A 24043-nucleotide genomic window follows, 5' to 3' on the forward strand; every position below is an offset into this window, starting at 1 on the left:
GAAAGTGTTTAAAAATCCTTCTACAGTCATTTTCTGTCCCAGTTTAATGACTTTTCATGCTTATTGAAAGTTGAGATGACTGAAAGCTGCAGGGACTGAGCCTGCTTTTCAAAATAGATCTGCTGCATCAGTGAAAATTAAACCAGTGCATGTAGCCACCTTAGTACCATTAGATTTACAAGAAACTCTTCATTTGTTTTTAAATTCAGTCTGAATTTTCTGATTTATTCAAAAATGTTTCAGATAAAAGGAAGTTGGATATTGGTTTGATTTGTTTATTTTATGAGGCCATGACTGAAACCTCGCAGGGTAAAACAGCTTGGAGCACAAAGTCTGCATGAAGAAATCATCGCAGAAGGTGCTCTGGGATCTGATAAATAAGAATACTTTGGAGGCGATCTTATTCTAATCAATTATAAATTGATACATACATGAAGGACAAACGGGGATTTTTCCGACAGCAGCAGAAGCAGTAGTTGAAGTTTCGTCCTCCTGGCAGTAGGGGGCGGTAAAATGTCCCGCGGTCAGTTGGAGCGCAGAGCAGCGGAGGAAGCCTGAAGTTCGGCTGTGATTGTTTCACTTTCCGCTGAAAATATCTGAAGAAAGTTCTCCGCACTGCCGCGTCAGATGATCGGCTTTTACCCTGAAAAGGAGCGCTAACAGCGGGACCCTCCGGTGAGCTTGGCGGTGTTGGTTGATTAGCCGGCTAACCCCGCTACTAACTTAGCTTAGCTTAGCCTAGCCTCCTCGCCGTCTCGGGGCTCCGGCGCTGCCGCAGACCCTTGCCCACCTCCCGCTACACCCTTCAGTGAACACGGACATCCGCCTGACATGGGTCCCCCTGGCTGGGGACCTCCACCTCCTGGGGGCTGGGGCCCTCCACCGCCTGGTGGATGGCCTCCGCCGCCCGATGACTGGGACCTGATAGGCCCTCCGCCGCCCAGAGGATGGGGTCCGAGAGGGCCGCCTCCTCATGGTGCATGGGGCCCCAGAGGACCGCCGCCCCCGGACTGGGATCCAAGGGGACCGCTGCCTCCGGACTGGGGTCCAAGAGGACCGCCACTCCCAGACTGGCACGGCCGAGGACCCCCACCCCCTGACTGGGATCCACGGGGACCTCCTCCCCCTGGCTGGGGACCGGAGGACTGGGACTGGGACCGTCGTGCTGATTACTGGAGACCCCTACACCCAGAGGCTGACTGGAGGGGACCCGACCGGCCTCTCCCTCCGCCAGGATGGGGTCATCCTGGCTGGGATCCGGAGGGTCCCCCTGAACCATGGGGCCCCGAGCCCATCCCTCCTGCACCCATACCCCCTGTCGCCCCCCCTGTGGTTCCCCCTGTGCCCCCCCCTGTGGTCCCAGCTGGGATTCCCCCTGTGCCTACGGTTGGGATGCCTCCCCCGGACCCCGCAGCCTTTGTACCCCCAAGCTGCATACCTCCCTTTGGATACCCACCAGCCTACCCTCCGCCCGGCTGGACAGGAGAGGTGAGAGCTCAGCAGAGTCCACACAAACACTGCCTCAGTCACAGATATCGATCACCGATTATTGATTATTGTGTGTTAGCTGTGATAAAAGCGCAGTTTATGTCAGAATAAGTGAATGTTTGTCTGGTTTCAGCCTGTGGTGGAAGAGCCCATGCCCAACCCTCCACCTGACCAGCCCGAGTGGGTGAGTCCTGATCCCCGAGGACAGAGCCGTGCTCTAACCTGCAGCTGTGTGACAGATGTTGGTGATACAGTGATGGCTGTTGAACCTTCGCCAGGTGTTCCTGGCTCGTTGTCTCGGAGCATGTCACAAACTGCAGAACACTTTGAAAATGTTCAGATGTCACTAAAATGTAAAAGTGTGCAGGATGTGTCTGAGGCTGTTACTGAACGCGCTCAGTAAAGACTCCTGCTGGTTTCTTTTTTTTCTTTGTTAGATCAAAGCTCTGATTTCAGCTCCGGCTACGGAGTCAACATCATCTGAGGCTAAAAAGCCCGCTGAGGACCCGGCTGTGGCCAAAAAAATGCCTGCTGCTGAGCCCGCCCCCACCGCCGCTGCTGCTCCCACCGCCCCCACCACTCCTGCCCCGACACCTAAACCTGAGGTCAGCACAATCAGTAAAGCTCTGGGGCTGCTGGGAAAACGCACATTTGAAAAGTAAGTACAGTTGGCAAAAATCACTCCCACCAGACTGCATTCACGTAAACTCTAATTTTACCTTAGAGCATTGGAGCTGCTGCTGAACAGCTGCCTCCGCCTGTGAGCTGGCGGCTGTGTTTGTGTGACTCACACAGGTACTGCACTCCTCTTTAAAGGGACAGTTCACCTAAAATCAAAAGCAGACTGCGACCAGCTCGGTGGTGGAGACGTCCGTCTTCTCTCAGTATAGCGGAACTAACCCTGCTCACGTGGTGGTGCTCAGACTACCCACAAATACATCAAATGTATTCTCTTTGTTTATTTAATAAATGATTTATTTATGCTGACACCTGTGGGGCATCTGTAGAACCAGCAGGCAGCACAGAAGCTTTCATTTCAGTTTAGAAATGAAAGTTCCCACGTGGAACGCCGGCTCGTGGGAGCAGTGAGCGGTGTGTTTGTGGAATTCACAGATTCAGTCACGTCAGTGTGGAGGTCGGCTCGTTTCAGCAGCTTTGATCTCTGTACCGACACGGGCACCGTGCCCCCCCTCCCTTTAACACCTGTGCTGTAAATGTGACATCACTTCCTGTAGCTGCTGTTTAAACTGCTCTCTGTCTGCAGGCCTCCTCCAGGCAGGTCCACAGGGATCATCTCCTTCATCGGGGTGAGAATTCCGTCTGACCCTCACCTGTTTACCCGCTCACCTGTTTACCCGCTCACCTGTTTACCCGCTCACCTGTATGAATCTTCGTCTTTTTCTGTGTTTGACCTGCAGCCAACGTTCGGTTACATCATGCGTGAAGACCTGGAGAAGTTCAACTTCAGCTTCGACGCCTTCTTTGGAAATCCTAAAGCCATGACGGCCGGGGTCAGAGTTCACTTCACTGCCTGCAAGGAGAAGGTGAGGCGCCGGCTCGCCGCCTGTTACTCGCGCGGCGTGGATGAGTTCTCTCTGTAAACCTGGTCTTCTGTCACTTCCTGTTTCTGAGCAGAACAGCTCGATAGCGACCGACGTGAAGGTGGCGCCGGGCGGGACCGAGAACCTGGACCCTGAGATCTACGAGGCCGTTGTCTGTCAGCCAATCATGGAGCCTCAGGTGAGTTCGAGAAACCGCGCTGCTTTGTTTTATACATTTAGTTATTGCATTATTGAAAGCTTTTTCCTCACCTCTGGGCTGGACGCATTGTTTCTGACGGAGACCTGGATTCGTCCTGGGGAGTCGCTCTCCTTCGCTGAGCTACGCCCTCCTGACTGTCTTTTTTAGTTCACCCAGACCCACTGGTAAAGGCGGAGGTCTAGCCTCAGTTATTAAACATATAGTGCGGCATCTGCCCTCCCCTACCTACCCCAGTTTTGAAGTTCAACTTTTGGAGCTGGCTGCCCCCCCGACAATATGTTTGGTCTACCGACCACCGAAATACAATAAGACTTTTATTGCTGACTTTGCTGATCTTTTAGGATCTCTCCTCTTAAGCTATGACTGTGCTCTTATTATTGGTGATTTTAATACTCATATCTGCTGCAAGGGTGATCCGCTAGCCAAGGATTTTCTCGCTGTTATTGACACTTTTAGCCTGTTTCAGTGGGTAAATGAACCTACCCCTTCTTTCGTGTGGCCTGGATGTTTGTATTAAGAACATTGACATACTGGGATTTCGGACCATTTCCCAGTTATGTTTGAAGTTGACCTATGCAAATCAAAGCTACACTATGACGGCCCCGACGCCTGGTGCATATAATCAACCCCGATACCGTGGCTAACTTCTCTGCGGCCTTTGACTCTGCAGCATCTGTAATTGTTCTGTATCTCTTACGACTGTGATTATGCTAATTCTCTGATATCTACATGCTCTCATATCCTTGAGGCCGTTGCCCCTGTTAAGGTGAAACGTCCCAGAACTCACTCTCAAATTTGGCTAAATGACCCTACACGTGCCTTATGTCGTGCTTTCCACCAAGCCGAGAGGGGATGGAAGAAAGACAGGCTCCAAGTTTCCTTTGACATACTACATATGAGCCGCTCAGAATTTCAAAATGGCACTAAAATGGCTAAAGCAGCTTTTCTATCAGACATTATTGCTACCAGTACTCACAACCCCCGAATGTTATTTAAAATCTTTAATTCAGTGGTAAATCCTTGTCCCAAAGTGCCGTGGGCGCTCCCCCAACTCTCTGTGAACAATTTTTAAATTACTTCACAGATAAAATTAGATCTTTAAAAGCCTTACACCTCATAGTGGGGAGCCCCGCCCCTACCTCAGGATGCCCATCGACTTTTCATCAGTTTGAGCTGGTGTCACATCCCACTCTTAAGCGTATAAGCGATCAACTGAGAAATACTGACTCTGTTCGTGATATCCTCCCATCTCGCTTTGTCAAGGATGGTTTTGATGTAATTGGGCCCAGTGTCCTATCCTTAATGATTTCATCACTGTCCTCCGGCTGCATCCCGACAGTCTTTAAACATGCGGTAGTACAGCCTGTTCTAAAAAAAGTAATCTTGATCATAACGACCTTGCAAATTACAGACCTCCGATTCCATCTATTCATTTAAATCTCAGTTAAAAACGTACCTGTTTGACCGAGTGTTTTCAGTTAGTGCACATCAACCTTATGTTATTTATCTTCTACTAATGTTCCGCTGTATAAATACCCCCACCTTATATTTATGAATACCCAGTAATTTTATCTTCTAAACTGTGCTCTAATGTTTTATTTCTTATTTACTTGTTTACTTTACTTTTGGGGGGGGTTTGTACTCTGTTATAGCCTTTTATCTTATATCTTATGTTTTAACCTTGTTGTGAAGCACTTTGGTGTAGCTTCGGTTTTAAATGTGCCATATAAATAAAGTTGTATCGACCCAAACTGCCAAATTCAGCATTAAATACATTTTGATACATACATGAAATTAACAGTCAGTTAAATGTTTTTGATATATATACAAGGTTTGTACACACCTCTTCATTGAATAGTTTCTCTTTATTTTTACAACTTTCTACTTTGTAGATTCTCACTGAAGCGTCAGATGTATGAAGCAGGTTATTTGGACTCATGTAGCAAAGAAGAAACTGATAAATCTGTTTTGTTTTAGATTCCTCAAAGTTAGCTGCCCTTTGCTTTGCTGCAAACCCTCGGCCTTCTCTCAGTGAGCTTCATTATGTGTTTATTAAGATCCCTGTTAGCTTCTTCAATAGCAGAGGTTCGTAGCGCAGAGGTGGAGCTGTCCAAAGCAAAACGCAAATCGTTTGTAAAGACAGAAAATAAAAGTGGCCCCAGGCTACGGCCCTGAGGAACACCACAAGTGTCAGAGTTACTCGCATTAAACGATGCAGTAAACAACTCTTAACTCATTCAACAGCAGACTTTTCAAAACCATAACAATTTAATGTATCCAATAAGATTTCATGATCGAGTTGAATCAAACACTCAGCTCTAACGACTATCTGGGGCGATCGTGGCTCAAGAGTTGGGAGTTCGTCTTGTAATCAGAAGGTTCGAGTCCCGGCTCGGACAGTCTCGGTCGTTGTGTCCTTGGGCAAGACACTTCACCCGTTGCCTACTGGTGGTGGTCAGAGGGCCCGGTGGCGCCAGTGTCCGGCAGCCTCGCCTCTGTCAGTGCGCCCCAGGGTGGCTGTGGCTACAATGTAGCTGCCATCACCAGTGTGTGAATGGGTGGATGACTGGTTGTAGTGCAAAGTGCTTTGGGGTCCTTAGGGACTAAGTAAAGCGCTATACAAATACAGACCATTTACCATCTCTGATCATCTGTTCTCTGTGAGGCCGCAGTCCTACAGTGTTCACTGATGTGTTCATCGACTGTTCTTCTATCATCTACTCAGAGCGAGTGAAACTCTTTTGGCTCCTCTGTAAGAAGTTATTCCACCCAGAGGACAGACTGACGTTATCACATCAGCTGCTGTTTGTAATGACCTCAGGTTATCAGCACCTGATGGGTTCTATCTCATTAATTTTAAGACGTTCAGTTATATTCATACCAGCTCTGTCTGCATGATTTATTTCTGTGGATCCATCCCTTTTCTTAGAGTACAAACTTAAAATAAACACACAGATATTAGCGGGTGTAGTCAGGAAGGATGTGTCTACGTATACAGTGATGCACTGATTTAGCTCTCCTGCCCAAACCTCAGTTAGGATCTTTTTAATCTTTTTTTGTAATAACGTCTTTTGTTGGATTTATTTAATTTACTAACATAATTTCTTAATATTCTGTATCTGTTAAATTGAGAGCGTGTCCAAGGAAGCCGCAGGCCTCAGTTTGTCTGTGATTGGCCAATCAAACTATTGAACATCTCTAAGACCTTCTCTGGTCCTTAAATAACATCCTCGGCCAGTCAACATCTTTAACAACATTGAAAGTGTTTAAAAATCCTTCTACAGTCATTTTCTGTCCCAGTTTAATGACTTTTCATGCTTATTGAAAGTTGAGATGACTGAAAGCTGCAGGGACTGAGCCTGCTTTTCAAAATAGATCTGCTGCATCAGTGAAAATTAAACCAGTGCATGTAGCCACCTTAGTACCATTAGATTTACAAGAAACTCTTCATTTGTTTTTAAATTCAGTCTGAATTTTCTGATTTATTCATCTGTCAAAATTAAAAAGCTAAAGGAGAAAAGAAGCGTCGTAATAAGTTGTGTGGTTAATTTTGTCAGTTTGTGTTTGGTGTGTTTGTCTTCATGTTCTCATTTCTCACATTTCTGTTGTGTTTTTTGTTTATTCGGTTCAGCTGCGTTTAGTTTATTCAGGTTTTATTCAGTAAGACCAGAAAACTGTAACAAAGAGATTAAATGTTTTAGCTCCTTTTTAAAGCTTTTTCATGTCTCTGTTTCTACTTCCTCTCCTCCACGTTTCCACGTGCTGTTGCCGTGCAGCCCGGCGAGCGTCAGTACCCAGGTCAGGTGTACGTGACCATCGGGCCCGTGAGGAGGAACCTGCCTTTCGACAGGAAGGATAGCACGGTGACGCTGCTGAAGAACGACCAGGTGCTCATCAACCTGCTGACCGACATCATCACAGAGAAGACCAGAGCCACCAACATCAAGCCCAAAATCCCGGCGACCTTCAGCCACACCAAGGAGATCAGAGAGAAGGTCAGGCCAATCCTCGCCTGCCGGCGGTGCTCGTGCGGTGAAACCTCTCCGCTGTCTATCCTCAAACGAGAAATATCTGATTGCTCACGTTCTCAAATCGGCTTCTCTGTCTGATGGTTTTACTTTTTCCGCTCATCTGCGGGCGACAGGGCGTCATCGTCAGCCTGAAGGAGACAGAAGGCGTCATCAAGAGGCAGGACGACACGGAGCTCGCCTTTGAAACCAAAGAGAACTTCAGCGACGTCGAGTTCACGCAGGAGGACATCAACGAGGAGGTGGAGTTTACCATCATCCAGGTGAGGCCGTTAGCTGAGAGTGGCTGTCGGCGCCATTGACTGGACTGTTTCAAACATTTCTCTGCTCTTACCGTCAGCTGAGAGCGGGAAAACGAGCCGTCAGGATCCAGCGGGTGAAGGAGCCCCTCCTCCTGGCCCTTTGCACCGCCACTGCTACCGCCGGCGGCGACGAGGAGGATAAGACAGAAAACGACACCAGCAAAGACTGCTTCACCAAGCCAATCAGAACCAGGACCAAGCAGGAGATCGGACCCAACATGGTGCTGGACACGGAGCTGTACGAGGGCATCGTCAGCCAGACTATCATCGAACCCAAGGTGACCCTGAACTCAAACTTTAACAGTTTTAAAATGAGATGAGACAAACGGGAAACCGAGACGGTAACTAATGTTTTATTATTATTGACCAGCAGATGTCACTAATTGACTTCAAACAGTGTTAAATGAAAATTATTAACATCTTCAAATCGGCACTCGGCAACATCCAATCACAGTCCCAGAATCTCACTGTGGAGCCAAACTCTTGCTCCGCCCCCTCAGACAGTCTTTTAGTACAGTGACCTCATTAAAACGGCTCCAACAGCACAAACACGCCCCACATGTCCAGTTCAGGTGAAGGATCCACCTGTCAGTCAAACAGGCCACGCCCCTAATCATGCAAAACTGTAAGACTTAATCCAATTTAAACAGGTGAGCTAGAGAAACGGTTGTTACACAGGAGAAGTAAGCAGACTTTAAGCCAGGCCGTTAACATGTTTATTTAATAAGCTCCTCTCCCATGCCTCCAGTCCGGCATGCCTGGTTACCCGGGCCAGGTCCACGCCAACATCGGCACCGTCAGGACCAACGTGACCTTCGACGATCGAGACTGCGGCGTCACGCTTCTGAAGAACGACCACGTGCTGATCAACCTGCTGATCGACACAGTGACGAGGAAGAGGAGAGCGGCCAACATCAAACCCAAAGTCCCGTTCACCTTCAAATACACCAAAGAGGAGCGAGAGCTGGTAACGCAGCACGCACACTGATGACCCGCCTCCTCCGTTTTGCTTCTGGTCTCTCAAGAGCCGCTGTCTTTCAGGGCATCATCACCTCGCTGGGGCCAGAGGTCGGCATCCTAAAGTCGGAGAAGCACGGCGAGCTTCCCTTTGACGTTTGCGAGAACTTCAGCGATACAGAGTTCAACGGTGACGACGTCCAGAAAGAGGTGGAGTTCACGACCATCCAGGTGAGTGCGCAAACCAAACGGGAGCGAGCTGCAGAGAGGGGGCGGGTTTGATCCATCGTTTTGTCTCCACAGGTGAAATCGAACACAAGGGCCATCAGGCTGAGGAGGACGAAGAAGATCGAGGACCCGATCTTATACGAGCAGAAGAAACGGGATGAAGAGGAGAGGAAGAAAGAGGAGGAAGAAAGGAAGAAGAGGAAGGAGGAAAAGAGCAAGAAGAGAGAGGAGGAGGAGGAGTGTGAGAGGGAGCTGGAGCGGAAGAAGAAGGAGGAGGTGGCTGCAGCACTGGCAGCTGCCAAAGACAAGGTGAGGAAAGAGTTGCTCGGGTTGTTAGAGGCGCTGAGTTCAGGCTGCGACGTCACATTTTGCAGCTCTTTTATAGCAAAGAAACCCACAACAGCCAACAGAGGGCGCCCCACGCCAACAGCTCAATAATAATATCATTAGCGTTGCAAAGTGGGCGGGTCCTGAGCGTTCAAGCCACTAATGGTTATTGAATGAAATCAGGGAGTCATGACTCGCCAATCAGAGCTTCTTATTGTCATTTTATTTTTTCATAAAAGTGCATTAAACTGTTTTTTTTTTTTTTTTTTTTTTTTTTTTTTTTGACTGTGTCCGTTTATCTTCACAAAAATATCACGAGCCACAAATATAAAACTCTGAACTGTTTCTGAACGCTCGCTGTCCTGACATTCTGCAGTGGACGCCGCTCGGCTTCACAATGAGAGACCCCGACACGCTGGACGACATCAGCAAGGAGCGATTTGAAGGCACCATCCTCAAATCAATTCCCAGACACCCTCCCAAGACAATAAAGAAGGAGCTCGAGGAGAAAGAGGAGGCGACTGAGGAGGAGCAAGGAGCTGCCGATGCTGGACAGGTACAACTTCAAAAGCTCTGTGGAAACGGCAATTTCCCTGAAAAACGAAAAGAAAACACTCAGTTTGTTGTTTTCTTTCAGGTGCAAATAAAAGTGGAGAAAATGGAGGAGGGAGAGAAGGGAGAGGTGCAGGGAGGACAGGAGGTAACACTGGAGCTGAAGAAGGAGAAGACATATGAGGAGGTAACGAAGGAAAAGCCTCCTGTTGCTGAAGTCAAAACCAAATCGGACGTAGAGGTGGGCCGGCTGGTGATGACCATCGACGGCCAACAGAAACAGCTGACCTTTGGCCCCAAAGACCTCCTGACCACTGCCACCATGCTCGATGGTGACAAGGTGAGGACGCTGGACTTTCTTCTTCTATGTTTCAGACCAGCCGCGTTTATTTGCAAAATAAACGCAAATAAGGTCTCAGAGTTCAGCATCTACAGAACGTTTGCTTCTTTTGAACCTGATCCTGAACTGTGTCTCGCCTGCACAGGTGCGCTTTAACATCGCAACCCATCGGGAGACCAAAGAGGAGCGGGCGACTTGCGTGGAAATTCTCCACGACTCCTTTGAAGAATCTACTGAACAGCGTCAGCACGTAAGACTTGACGTCCGGTTACTCCCAGCCTCAGAGTCAAAAACAGAACAAGGCCTCAGTTTGGTTCTTAGGGTCTGAGTCCAGGTCTCTGCTGCTTTTCCAACCAGGGCATCGTGATCGAGTTCTTGGAGGACTCCGGGCTCATCAAGTGCACTCAGAACCCCCAGCTCTTCTTCCACATGTCTGAGGTGATCGAGAAGAAGAAGCTGGAGTTGAACGAGAAGGTTGAGTTTAGCATCGTCCCGGTGAGTCCCCTTGCTGGGTTCTCGGGGTGGAGGGAAAGGTTACCGGATGTCAGGTAAACTCCAGAGGAGGGTCCAAACATTTCTAAATGGAACTACCACAAGGTGATCTGTGGAGGTCACACAAGCACACAAACTGCTCTTACTGAAAAATAGTTGGCTGCCTTTCCGGTGAATCCCTCATCTCACGGACAGACTCCGCCTCCAGCTGGTCCAGGCTCTTCCTGGAAAGCCTCCGTGGTGTGCCGAGTAGAACGAGGACTACTAGCTGCAGAGGAGGTGGAGTTTATCCAACCAGTGGATCAGGGATCCACTTGAGAGGCAGCTAAATGATATTCCGGAACAACTCGTCAAACTGCTGGCAGAGAAACAAGACAGGAAGTGCTGAGGCTTTCTGGTTGGTAGCAACCGAACTTTTAAAATGAAATGAGGGGAACGTCTTCAAGAACATCTTGTTTTCATCTGTTTAGTCCAGTCTCGGAGTTTTCCTCTGCAGACCTCTCTGTTTTTTCTCTTGATGTTGGTGTTAGATTTAACGCTTCAAGCTCAAACGTGAGGAAATCACGCGTTTGGACGCGCCTGGTGACATTTCCGATTAAAATGATGTTTGTCATTTCTTTCAAGCATGAAACAGCAGACGGGGGAGTCCAGGCCATTAGGATAAAACGTTACACAGAGAGCGTTTTCCTCCCAGTGAGGAAACTTGGTGGTGTCGGTGCAAACAAAGGAAAGGTGAGGATGACCTGATTTATGTTTACATTAGTCCAGTGTGGAGGTGCATGGTGGGCAAACTCTCATTAGTTCTGTTGGTAATTTATGCCATCATTTTTATGGAGTCTTCCAAACTTTCCTTCAAACTGTAAGAAATCTTTTGCGAAGAATGCAAAATCGTCATCATTCTAATGAATTTGTCATAACTCTTTTTTGGCAGATGACCATCAAGCTGACAAAAGCTACCGAAGAGTAAGTTATACATTCAAAATGTTACCACTCTTCATGTAAATACGTTTGGCTCTGAATAAATGCCATATTTCTTTTTGTATCTCGGAAAAGTTGTAAAACTTATTAAGAACAACCTCCCTGTAACTTCCTCAGGAAGGAAAAACCAGAGGCAGAGAAGCTGAAGGCAGTGGTGAAAAATCTCAGAGCACAGGACAGTAAGACTAACAAGAAGGATTACAGCGCCACAAGGCGTAGATACAGCAGGAGTCAGAGCAGGAGTCGGAGCAGAAGTCCCTCCAGAGACCAGTTTGGACGTATCAAAAAGAGATGCAGCTCCAGCGTCGAACGTGAACACCGGAGCAGCAGGCAGAGGCGAAGCCGAGAGAGATTACACAAGCGCACCCGAAGCCGCTCCAAGAGCAGGAGCAGGAGTCGCAGCCGGAGCAAGAGCTCCAGCAGGAGCCGAAGCAGGGAGAGGAGCAAAGACCGGGCCAGCAAGAGAAGGAGTAAAACAAACAGAGACCATGAAGAAAATCACAAGAGGAGGAGGGAACTGAGCCCTCCTCCTAGGCGAGGTGGAATTGTGGATGACGAGCTGGCAAGGAAGAAGCGGGAACTGGAGGAGCTGAATGAAATGATCGCCTACAAAAAGTCGCTGGTGGACCCAAGAGGACTGGAACCTGGACAGAGGACCTGCATTGACTACGACCACGGTAGGATCGCCGTTCCCCTCGCCGAGTACAAACCGGTCCGTTCCATCTTAAAGAAACGACCAGATGGACCAGAATATCTCCACCGTCCTCCTTACGACGATGTTTATTATGACCGCCCATATAGTGCTTACCAAGACAGGTCCTACAGTGACCCGTATGCCACTCGGCCATACGCAGATCAGTATGGTGACCGTCCATACAGTGACCGCTCTTATGAAAGTCACCTCTATAGTGAATCTCCCTATGGTGGCCCGCCATCTACCAGCCGCCGCTACACTGATCGATACGATGTTTATGATGAACCCTACGATGATCGCTACTATGACCCGGCGTATGTGGACCGACCTTACGATCCATATCCCCCAGCCAAACGAAGCCACTCTCCAGAACCTCGTGGCCTCTCGCCCCCTTCTCACGCTGGCAAAGCTCACACAGCTTCGACTCACCCGCCTTTGTCCCATAGTGCTGCCACATCCTCATGCCAGACCTCATTCAGACCCCCTTCGCCCATAGACTCACCTCCTAGAAGCCCTTCTCCCAAACTAAAGGAGAAGAAGTCACGCTTGTCTCCTCCAACTGAGAAACCACCCCTGGACCGTTTCCTTGATATGCTTAACCGAAAGGTGGATGCTGAAAAGAATTTGGGACCAGTTCATGTTAATGATGACCTTCTGCCTCATGAGCGGGCTCTTCAGGATGGTAAGGGTTTCTCTCGAATTGTGGGGCTGGCTCAAGAGCCACCAAGCATTAGTCTAGCCCAAGAAGGGCAAAAGAGACCACCGAGCCCTAAACGTTCCTCTGTTGAGAAAACAAATGAGGATCCAAAGACAGAACCCTATGACAAGATCCAGAGTCTACTTCGTACTATTGGCTTGAAGCTGAGCACAGGAGAGGTCTCTAAACTAGCCAGCCAAGCCCAGGAGAAAGTCTTTAGCCCGAGATCTTCCACGGAGAGAGACACTTCATCGGCTCCACGGGAAGAACTTCGGACAACCAGAACCGGTTCCCTGGAATCGGATCGCATCCATTCCCACTCGCCTGTCAGATCCTCCAGTTTGGAGCCGCTCAGCAGACAGAAAACTAACGTGTCTGAATATGAAGATTTCCTGGACCAGCAAGAGTTAGAAGCATTTAAGAAGGCACAACAGCTACAGAGTCTTACCAAAACGATGGGGAGCACAGCCACCACCACTCCTTCTCCAAAACCCCCTTCTGGGCCTCCACCTGCTCACTACCGACATCCAACACCACCATTCAACTGGCCACTTGGCGTCACCGCTGAGATTTTGCCAACGCAGACGTCCACATCCAGCATGGTCACTCAAACTCCTCCTGCAGCTGGTACACAATTCCAAACACTGGGACAACCTCCTGGACCTCCACCTGGACCCCCTCCACGGCGGCCAGGACAGCCTCCTCCGGGACCGCCTCCTGGACCTCCACCACGACGTCATCCTGGACAGCCTCCTTTCTCTCCACCCTCCAATCAATCAGTCTTGCCTTTTATTGAAGTGCCAGACAAAGCACCTCCCCTTGGGACCACCAGTCCTACGCAACCTTTAATCACTACTGTGGTACTACCACCATCACCAACACTGACATCTTCAAGTCCTGTAAGCACTGACCACTCTGCTATCTCTACAACAGTGGCGAGATGCCTGAAGGTCATTGAGACCGTGAAATCTCTAGCTGTTCAGTCACCAGCCAAACCAGTCAAATCTGTCCAGTTCAGTTTACCCACAGAGCCCCCATTAGTAGAGACAGAAGATGACATAAAGCTCAAGCAGAAGGAGAAGGTAGAGTTCGGCACTACTAGACTATCAGATATTTTACTGCACGAGAGATAAAATAAATGTACTGCAGAACGTCTGTTTTTTGGATTGGTTCTTTCCTTAGATCGTATGTTTCCAGATAACTTGTGCACTTGAGAGTTAGAAACCCAGGAAATGTTAAAAGAACGATAAGATCAACTGCATCATGGTGGAAGTCTTGACAGAAGGTATTTATATTTATGTTGCAGCTGGATTTGTACAACCAGAGACTTTTGGAAAAGAGAGAACAGGAGTTCAAGGAGATGCTAGCCCGTAAGAAGCAAGGGGAGACCAGTAAGGATGGCTTGCTGATCTCGTCAGGTATCAGAACCTCTGTTTTTAAAATAAGATATTTCATCCTAACTAGAAACCTTTCACTTGCAGGTATTTGAATGACAAATATATTTTCCACTGAATACAATGTATATTATTTTCATGGTTTCTTTTTATTTCACTTGACAGGTACTTTGAGTATTCAAAAAACAAAAAAACAAAAGCAGGTTTTAGTGAGAAGCCCAGCCACGTGGTAAAACATTCAGAAGATAACATCAAGGAAGTATTGCTTTGCTTTCTCTGAAATTGAAAACATGTAACTACCCAAGCCTTGCTAGCCAGGTACGCCCTATTGAAGAGAGACCTATCTATTGCTAAGATACAGTCACGTCTCTTCACCTAGGTGGCCCTGCCATCTTATAGATTCCTACACAGTAGAGTCAGATATATGTGTGTGTACGCATGCATATATATATATATATATATATATATATATATATATATATATATATATATATATATATATATATATATATATATATACACACACATATATATATATATATATATATATATATATATATATATATATATATATATATACACACACACACACACATATATATACAATTGTGTGTTCTTCTGCTCCCGTTTACTGAGTCTGGTGGTTCATCCAATGATCGAGAGAAGCCACCAGCTGCGATCTGAATTCCGCAAAATAATGCGTTTGGTCTCTTCCATTGGAATATAGACTTTGTTTTGAGTGTAATTACACTGTATGACCAAACATTCAGTACCAGTCCAGAACCTGACAGTTTTTAGCATCAACCCACATTGATAACTAGACAGGTAGGCAGAGTGATCATGTTTTGGAAAGCTAGCACCATATTCAGCTTAGATTTACTTGCACTCAGTGGTCATTCATACCTACCGTATCTTCACGACCATAAGACGCTCTGTACTAAAAGGCGCAGTCTCAGTTATGTGTGCCATTACTGTATTTAACACACACATAAGGCGCACTGGATCATAGGGCGCATACAAGTACCGTATGCGTATTTAAAAATAAAGCGGGAGCAAACCTGAGTTCGGTACCTTACTCACATTTTTATTACCAGTAATCGTCATCATCAACAACACACAAGCATACAAGTGTGCATATTTAAAAATAAAGCAGGAGCAAAACAAAGTTTGGTACTCACATTTTTATCATCAATCAAACCCATCGAAGTCCTCATCCTCTGTGTCTGAATTGAACAGCTGCGCTAAATCTCCATCAAACATGCCAGGTTCACTTTCTTCACTGTCAGTCACTTTCCGTGCCGTGCGGCTCCTTGGAAATGATGCCGGCTTTTGCGAAAGCTCGAACAACAGTGCCAGCAGACATGTTAGCCCAAGCATCTACAATCCATTGGCAAATTGTGGCGTAACTCGCCCGGCGCTGCCTTCCACTCTTGGTGAAACTGTGGTCCCCATCGGTCATCCATCGCTCCCAGGCCGCTCGCAGCCTTACTTTGAACGGGCGGTTCACACCGATGCCCAGCGGTTGGAGCTCCTTTGTCAGGCCTCCTGAATGACAGCAAGCTCACAGTTCATTTGCTTCACTAGTTTTTTCACATCGTCTGTGAGATGGGCACGCATAGAGTCACAGATTAAGAGCGATGGTGATGCGTGGAAAAACCACCTGGTCTCCTTACATACACCTCCCTCAGCCACTCTTTCATCATTTCCTCATCCATCCAGCCCTTTTCATTTGCCTTAATGATGATTTCTGCTGGAAACTTCTCTTTAGGCAAAGTCTTTCGCTTAAAAATCACCATAGGCGGCAGTTTCTGTCCATTAGCATGGCAGCCAAGCACAACAGTAAAAGAAGACTTTTCGTGCCCCGTTGTGCGTATCGCTACCGTGCTGGTCCCCTTCTTCTCCACAGTGTGACTCACCGGGATGTCAAAAGTGAGCGGCACCTCGTCCATGTTTGTGATGTGGCTGGGCTGGATGTTTTTGTCGCCGATGTGTTTGCTGCAGTAGGAGCGGAAGATGGCCAGCTTTTCCTTATAATCCGCTGGAAGTTGCTGCGCTACCGTAGTCCTGGTCCGGATGGAAAAATGGCACCGTTTCATAAAACGAAAGCACCAAGACGGACCTCCTTGGAAATGTTCAATGTTCATCTCTTCAGCTAGTGAAACTGCTTTTAGCCGAATGGTGACCGTCGAAACGCTTCTCCCGCTCGCTCTTTGCTCGAACCATCAATTCGTTAATCTTAAATTCTCTCGCCGTTGCTCGATTTCCATGTTCCTCCGCATAGCTGATGGCCTTCAGTTTAAACTGTGCTTCGTAAGCGTGTCTCTTTGCCATTTTCAGGGTTGTTAAAACAACGATGTTCCACATAATGCATATACCTGTCCTTTTATACAGGTATGTGCGATTGTCCGGTATATACGATCAACGCCCACACTTCACCCTTTAGCGTTCTCATGGTGTTCTCTACTACGTCCTCCTTACAACACACAGGGCGCACTGCGCTATAGGGCGCGCCGCACTTTTTGAAGAAAATCTAAGACTTTTAAGTGCGCCTTATGGTCGTGAAAATACGGTACATGTAATTCAGAAGGTATAAGATAAGATAACCTTTATTAGTCCCACACGTGGGAAATTTGTTTTGTCACAGCAGGAAGTGGACAGTGCAAAAGTTATGAGGCAAAAATTAGAATACAATAAGAATAAATACAGTACACAGCTGTACAGAATAGAATAAAATAAAATACTATATACAGTAGAATAAAATAAATATACAATAAGATAAAAATAGAATACAAATACTATATACAACTGAGTAAAAATACAACGATGACAGAAAGGATTATTGCACTTAGTATTATTGCATATGTATGGATGTGTGTGCTTGATCAGTTAAAGTCTTTATTATGGAGTCTGACAGCAGTGGGGAGGAAAGACCTGCGAAATCTCTCCGTCCCACACCGTGGGTGCCGCAGTCTCCCACTGAAGGAGCTGCTCAGTGCTGTCACAGTCTGCTGCATGGGGTGGGAGATGTTGTCCATCAGGGATGACAGCTTAGCCGCCGTTCTCCTGTCACTCACCACCTCCACTGGGTCCAGAGGGCATCCTAGAACAGAGCTGGCCCTTTGGATCACCCTGTTCAGTCTCTTCCTGTCCCCAGCAGAGATGCTGCCGCCCCAGCAGACCACGCCATAAAAGATAGCAGAAGCCACAACAGAGTCATAGAAGGTCTTCAGGAGTGGGCCCTTCACTCAAACGACCTGAGTCTCCGCAGCAGGTACAGCCTGCTCTGCCCTTTCCTGTAGAGGGCGTCTGAGTTATGAGTCCAGTCCAGTCTATTGTTCAGATGAACACCAAGGTACCTGTAGCTGTCCACAGGTACCTTGTGGACAGTATATTCTTTTGCTAAATGGTATTTGCTGACTGCTTGTATGCTGGTTTTACCTCTGGGTCGTCCTAAAATAAAGGTCTATAATAATTTTGGATGAAGGATCACATCTCCAATCCAAAGAGGGAATTCCAGGAGACAGCGAAGGCAAATCCTGATTTGAGCCCCAAACAGCCAGTAGATCCTGTATCGGGCCTCTCAGCCTCAACACAGTACCAAATACTGAGAGGTGTACTGAAATTGTGACCACTGAGTGTAAACACTGAACAGCTAGTATAATATCCCATTTCTAAGCTTTGAATGGTTTTATGTTTTTCCTGATACCTGCTTTCATTTAATAAACTCAGTATGTTGATTCAGCTCACCAGGAGGAAGACCATGATAAAGACCATCCCAAAATTCATAGATTGACTCATTCCTATCTATATTTGGTTGCTCTGTCTTATCAAAATCTTGGGTAGCTACTATTCTTTTCTTTATTTAGTCTAAAATTCAAGGTTAAGTAGTCGAGGTCTCAGTCTTATCAGAACTGCCTAGATCCAAGATCTAGGGTTGTATCATAATGAGGGAGCGTCAGTACAGGAATAAGTTGGGCGTACATGAATTAGCGTCGAATGAAGTAGTCCAGCCCCATACTCTGAGCCCCGTCTGCCCAAATGCATGCAATGCTAAGAAGTTGTCTAGAGCTGTCATTTTGTGTGTAGTTAGCCGTTATACAGCTAATGTTAGGTATATATCAGCCATCTATGCATGTTACTGATATATACTGTCCGAGCTTAAGGATGTCAAAACGGACATTTGACTGAAGTGAGAAAATGTTTCCTGCAGATAGTGTTAGAAACTATGTCAGCTGTAGCTCATTAACGATGACAGTACCTTAAATACAGCAGATCTCAGACTGTGTCCATTTTCGCATTGGAAGTATATTGGAAATGCTAAGCTACAGGTTCTTATGAACTCTGCTCTCTTAAGCCAAAATGTCTCGCGGTCACGAATGCTTTGCCATCTTTTAATGAGCGTTTGTTCCATCTTGAAACAGCTTCTTTTCTGATTGTTTTAAGCGGTAATTATAATTTGGTTGATTATTGCTAACAAGTCTACTTTTCTAGGCATTTAGTCTTTAGTTTTTACATAATTGTTTGCACAAGATTTTTTTGTGTTTGATTTGAAGTTCTTGAGTCCAGTCCTAATGAAATACTCAGGGTAAGTCAAGTTTGCTCATTTCCATTTGCATCGAACTGAAAAGTGTGCAGAAGAAGATCCAGGAGACTACTCGTAATCCGGGCACCAACAAGTAAAGCCTTCCTTATTCATTTACAGTAAAAGGAACTCGGGAATAGTTATTTTTATCCAGCCAGATTTAATACTTAACTGGAAGAGCTCGTGAATCAGGAAAGCTTCCTTGAGAAGGTTGTTTAATTCCACCGCAGGTAAAAATGTTTGGTTATCTAATATTTTAGAACTAATTTGGTACCTAATGAGAGATAAGAGAGGTTACTCATTAAGGATGTGACTTTTGTTCCAGAGTAGACTTGTTTGGACTGCTAACTACATTATTTCACATCTGCTTGATTTCAATCTTAGATACAAGATTTTGTGTTTTATAGGCTTCTTTGAATGTCACAAAAGAGTAGCAAGTATGATGAAGAGCATTGTGTCCAGATAAATTTGTCCTGTTTCATTTGGAAAATTTACTCCAGGTATATAACGTCCATATTAATCTCATTAGATTACCCATCTTGTTACCATAGGCTTCATTACGCAGGTGTCATTAGCTTGAAGTGGACCTATTCTGCTAATTTCCAGCTCTGTATTTGTATCCTGTGACTAAGTCTTTATACTCGCCTGAAGAGCTCCTGCCTCTTGAAGGCCACCTTATATAAAAGCCACTTTCTCCTGATTGGCTGTCTCTTGAAAGAAGACAAAACATAAAGGGATGGTTCAGTCAGAGTTTTTGGATGACTTTTAGTTAGACTTATAACATTATGTGAAAGTTAGTCACATTTAATAAGAACATCAGTTATATATTCCGATATGGAGTAGCAGAATGGGTCCACTGCCCTCAGTACAAATATTGCTTCTGATCATAGAATACTTTTAAAACTTGTTTAAGGCAGCATAGCATTGTGTTTCAATTTAAGAGATCAATTTAAATTATCCTTTATATAAAATGTGCAAAGTTTTTGTTTTGGGTTTTTTTTTTTTTGGGAGGGGGGTTGTTTAACTTGATTACATGGTTGGGATTGTACCTGTTGGTCTGTGACACTAGTCTCAGCTAGAGATCACCGTTTCTTTGGTAGAGCATCAGTATCATGTAGCACAATCTGATACTCTTATGTTTGAATGTAAAATTAGATTTCAAGAGTTGTAAAACCAATATTTTAAGCCATCCAGCTTTTGTTATATGATAGGGACGTTTTACTTTTCTTGCTTGTCTTACCGGTAATACCAATGTTAGCTCAGAAAGCTAACAGAGAACTCCTTTTGAAGCTGGGACTGACGCACTGCTGATAATCCTGCCTGATGGTCGTATAGATATCTTTATCCGCACCTTTTGGGTTCTGTATTTATTTTCTGTGCCACAAACATGGCCGTGTCACAGGAAGTGGTTGAACTTCAAACCTTTGGACTTCCATCTTCCAAACGGCAGTAGGTCGTCTGTCACAGCTCACACTTTGACGCATTTACATCCAGTGTGACTCCACACACAACAGGTCTCATCTCTGCCTTTAAACATGTGCTCAGGTAACTTCTATTCACGTTGCAGACCTGTGAGGTTTCACAGGTTGGACTTCCAGTTTAGACCAGTTTGGTTTAGATGTCAGTGAAATAATGAGGTCCAATATGGAATTGGGAAATGGAAATGGAGAAAATCTCTCAAATAATCTAACAACAGGGCATAATGTGAACAGAGGGTTATACTAGATAGGCCTACGCCTTGCACTTTCTAAAGATATGACCCACACTTAAATGACTCTTTCTTTGGATCCACCCCCTCACTAACTTCATCTTTGTAGTTTTAAGGTACTCTCAATGACTAAATCCCACACTCTAGTCAAGCTGTTAAATATCCACCAATAGTTTCAGTAGTAATGATCAGATGTAAATGCGTGCCCTGATCATACAAAAAAAATGGACCACTTTAAGGCCATTTTGAAGCCTTGGACACTGCCTGCAGATTCAGCCATTAGTGTTCCACGTGGAGAGAAGAAGAACTTCATACTGGCTGAAATGTGATCTCCAATAGAGATTTCAGCTTTGTTTAAACGTGTCACCATTGGTGGTTGGATTGTAAATGATAAAAAGTTTATGGAAAGAGAATTTTTCTCCCAGATATTGTTTCGGTTACCTGGCTATGACTCGACTGTGCTATAAGCCCTGAAACACTGGCCGTAACCCCCAATGACAGTCAAGCGAGTGTAGTTGGGGTTCCACATTCCCATTTGTCTGCCCTCGTTGGGCTTTTTTGAGCTTAAGCTCCATTTCCTTTCCCCACATGAAATATTGGTCTCTGAAGCAACCTCGGAGTAAAACGGCCTTAGAATGAAGCTGATAGTGTTCTTTGTGCATCAGTATTATCTGTAAAAATGAAATGTTTAAGAAATGAGATGTTATTTGGGACTGAGTTATTAGCTAGGGATATAAAAGCTGCTACAGCAACGGTCGCAAACAGCTTTGCATACATTAGATTTTAAAGAGGTTTAAAATAAAAACAGCAGATTTATTTAATGTCTTGATGGCGAAGGTAGGTAATCATTTTGGTCTCTTGATTAATCAGGCTGATAGTTTTGATTGCTGTAATATAGTCAAAAGTACATTTTTAAAATATAAACATATCAATAAAGTCATGAGTCTGAAGATGTAGATACTAATTTATCACAAACCTGTAAATGGTAGGTTTTCTTTTGGCTTAACACTTAACTTTCCTGAAATGGTAATTATCACTTCAGTAATTTATATAGTCACTGATGTATTGAGCTAGAAAGCTTCAGCAAATACGACAAAGAAAAGGTTTAATAATGCACCAAGTAAGCACAATGAAGCAAAATGGAACCTCATCTACAAATGAAGTTGAGAGGGTGAATATTGCACAGATAATCCTATGTGATGTCACCTGTATTAAGGTTGCTTGTTTCACAAAGGTCGATGGACCTTTAATTCAGCTGTCACCCGTCACAAGTGTCCAAGCACTGTAAAATCTCTTCTGGACGTTTTAAAATTATAATTTTGCACTAATTAAAGTTGACCTGATGCTTTGGTCTAAAAGAACTTTGTGAAACCAGCTTGAAGATGGAGTAGTCTTAGCTTTGGGATTTGATGCTAAATGTGATGTGGGTTCAGCTTGTGAAGATGTTCCATAAGGCTCTGGCACTTACAAGTATATCCTGTTGAAATTTCCAGGTAAACAAGTCAGCAGTGAGCCCAGGAACGTTTGGATCGTCGGTCATTCACTGGTGTATTGGGCCGAGTCACGTGCCAAGTCTCCGGAGGTAGGTATGCAGCTGGGCATGGACCCTGGCAAGGTGACCGTCTGGTGGAAGGGCACCCAGGGCATGACATGGTCTCAGCTGCTGCCGCAGCTCCACCAGCTGAAGGTCACCTGGCCCAACCCAGATGTCCTTATCCTGCACCTGGGGGGGAATGACCTGAGCACCGACAGCCCCACAGACCTGCTAGCCTCCGTCAAGAAGGACTTGACGTCTATGAGGAGCATCTTCCCACAGTGCGTCCTTGTGTGGTCCAATATCCTCCCTCGAAGGGTGTGGCGCCACTCAGTGGACAGCCACGAGGTCGATTTGGTCCGCACTACGGTAAATCGCCGGATCCAAAATATCATCTCAGAGTTGGGTGGCACCTCTCTGACCCACGATAACATCCGCTGTGGCGCAAACACAGGTCTATACCGGGTCGATGGTGTACACCTTTCCCAAAAGGGCATCGATGTTTTCAATTTGAACCTGCAGGACCTCCTGGAGAAGTGGGAGATGGAGGTGAACGCCGCCTCTGAGAAGAGCTGAGAGGTTTCACATTCATTTCTTTCTTTCTTTTTTTTTTTAGGTTTATTTCTGAGGATAGCTAGGCAGTTTTTCACCAACTCTGTATCTGCACAGACCACCTCCTGACTAATGAAACTGTTTTAGCTTACTGTGTAGCATATCTCACATCTTATGGTAATAATAATTCACTGTATTCATGAATGTCAGCTCATTTTCAGCCATTACGACTTAATGTTATGCAGCAGGTATGCAGAGACATTTTTCTCATGCATGGAGCTGTTAAACCTACATTTGATTTAAGCAAAAAGCATGTTCATGATTTAAACTGCTTTGTGTTTGTGTTCTGAAAATGAAATAAACACTGATTCAGTCTGGTCTTTGTGATAAATGTCTCGTCTAAAACAATGATCTGTGAATATGTGGGAGTTGTCAGAAGCTTCGGTGACATCTTCATCCGCAATATTATCAGAGCGGAGGATGGAGAAGAACCATTTTGTTATTAATAATTATGTAGATGAAGGCCGGCATTCACATCTGGTCTTTGATAACTGAGACAGAAATGAAAGGATGCTGATTGTTTTAGTCAGAGAAGCATTAAAGAAACCTGAATCAGAGTATCTGTGTATCTGTCATATAAGTTACTGCTTTGTTCCAAGTGTAAAACAGCTTTTTTTTCACCTGTTTTTGTTTTGTTTTCTCTTCAATGTCTTTGTTTAAAGGTCAAAGCTGCTCTGAATCAGGTGACTGTGGGCGGGACTTCCTGTGTGAACGGTTGTGGTTTCAGACAGTGAATTAAACAGAAATTAGTTGTTTTGTTTTGCTTTTTGAAAAAAGGTCATTTCATCTGGGACGACCTCAGACCTTAAAACAATCAAATCTGTTTAAAAAGGGTTTTTTCATGTCATTGTGAGAATTTCAAGCTCAAAGGTCATAGGTCAGAGCAGTGTGACCCTCTGAAGGTGCTGCTGGGCTCCTGATGCATGTTTATTGATAGGTGACCATAAGTAATGATCATTTATTGGTTAGTGCTGGTGGAGCAAGCTGTGCAACATTTAGGAGCAGGGATCTCCTGTGGATGTCGAATTCTACATAACACACCTGTGAAAACAGTAAGGTAGGTTAATGTGTGTGTGTTTCCTGTGCAGCCACAGAAGCTCTGAAAAGTGATCGCTTTCATTTAATGAACACACGTCTATCCTTTCATTTCAGCTTCCTGCTCATTCTGATCTATTCATATGTTGAGTTGGAAAGTGAGAGTTTGGTCTTTAAATGTTCCATTTAAGCAGTTTGTAACTGAAGATGGTCTCTTATCACCTGCTCAGGAAAGAGAACAAAGCCAAAAACATATTTATGCACATTGAGAGGTCACTGATACCCAAATAGTCCTTGTTAGAAAAATGAAGCTCAGAATGATTTGATGTTCTTA

The 24043-nt window shown here is 45.5% G+C and overlaps 1 protein-coding gene across 2 annotated transcripts; it reads left to right on the forward strand.

The window, feature by feature from the left end:
* The first annotated feature begins 499 nt into the window (after positions 1-499).
* Positions 500-23231, forward strand: LOC309720021 (uncharacterized protein). 2 transcript variants are annotated; one of them, XM_082556546.1, is made up of 21 exons: positions 500-1488; positions 1622-1672; positions 1926-2146; positions 2753-2795; positions 2907-3032; positions 3124-3228; positions 7026-7244; positions 7394-7540; positions 7618-7857; positions 8328-8546; positions 8621-8767; positions 8840-9073; positions 9468-9647; positions 9729-9983; positions 10129-10233; positions 10341-10478; positions 11100-11207; positions 11407-11438; positions 11571-13926; positions 14151-14262; positions 22022-23231. In XM_082556546.1, exons 1-21 carry the CDS (start codon positions 832-834, stop codon positions 22636-22638), a joined length of 6312 nt encoding a protein of 2103 aa, XP_082412672.1. In that variant the 5' UTR covers positions 500-831; the 3' UTR covers positions 22639-23231. The 2 variants fall into 2 exon arrangements, with proteins under 2 accessions (XP_082412672.1, XP_082412673.1); XM_082556547.1 differs by lacking the exon at positions 22022-23231 and adding an exon at positions 14404-14714.
* The last annotated feature ends 812 nt before the right edge of the window (positions 23232-24043 follow it).

The sequence above is a fragment of the Aulonocara stuartgranti genome (assembly GCF_965226115.1).
Source record: "Aulonocara stuartgranti genome assembly, chromosome: 13".
Lineage (NCBI taxonomy): Eukaryota > Metazoa > Chordata > Actinopteri > Cichliformes > Cichlidae > Aulonocara > Aulonocara stuartgranti.

Excerpts from the sequence above, each read along its gene's own strand:
- LOC309720021 (XM_082556546.1), top strand. The coding sequence starts at position 832 with ATGGGTCCCCCTGGCTGGGGACCTCCACCTCCTGGGGGCTGGGGCCCT. Across the intron at positions 9,648-9,728 it reads GAGCTGCCGATGCTGGACAG|GTGCAAATAAAAGTGGAGAA; the intron begins GTACAACTTCAA and ends GTTTTCTTTCAG. Across the intron at positions 10,479-11,099 it reads TTGAGTTTAGCATCGTCCCG|CATGAAACAGCAGACGGGGG; the intron begins GTGAGTCCCCTT and ends ATTTCTTTCAAG.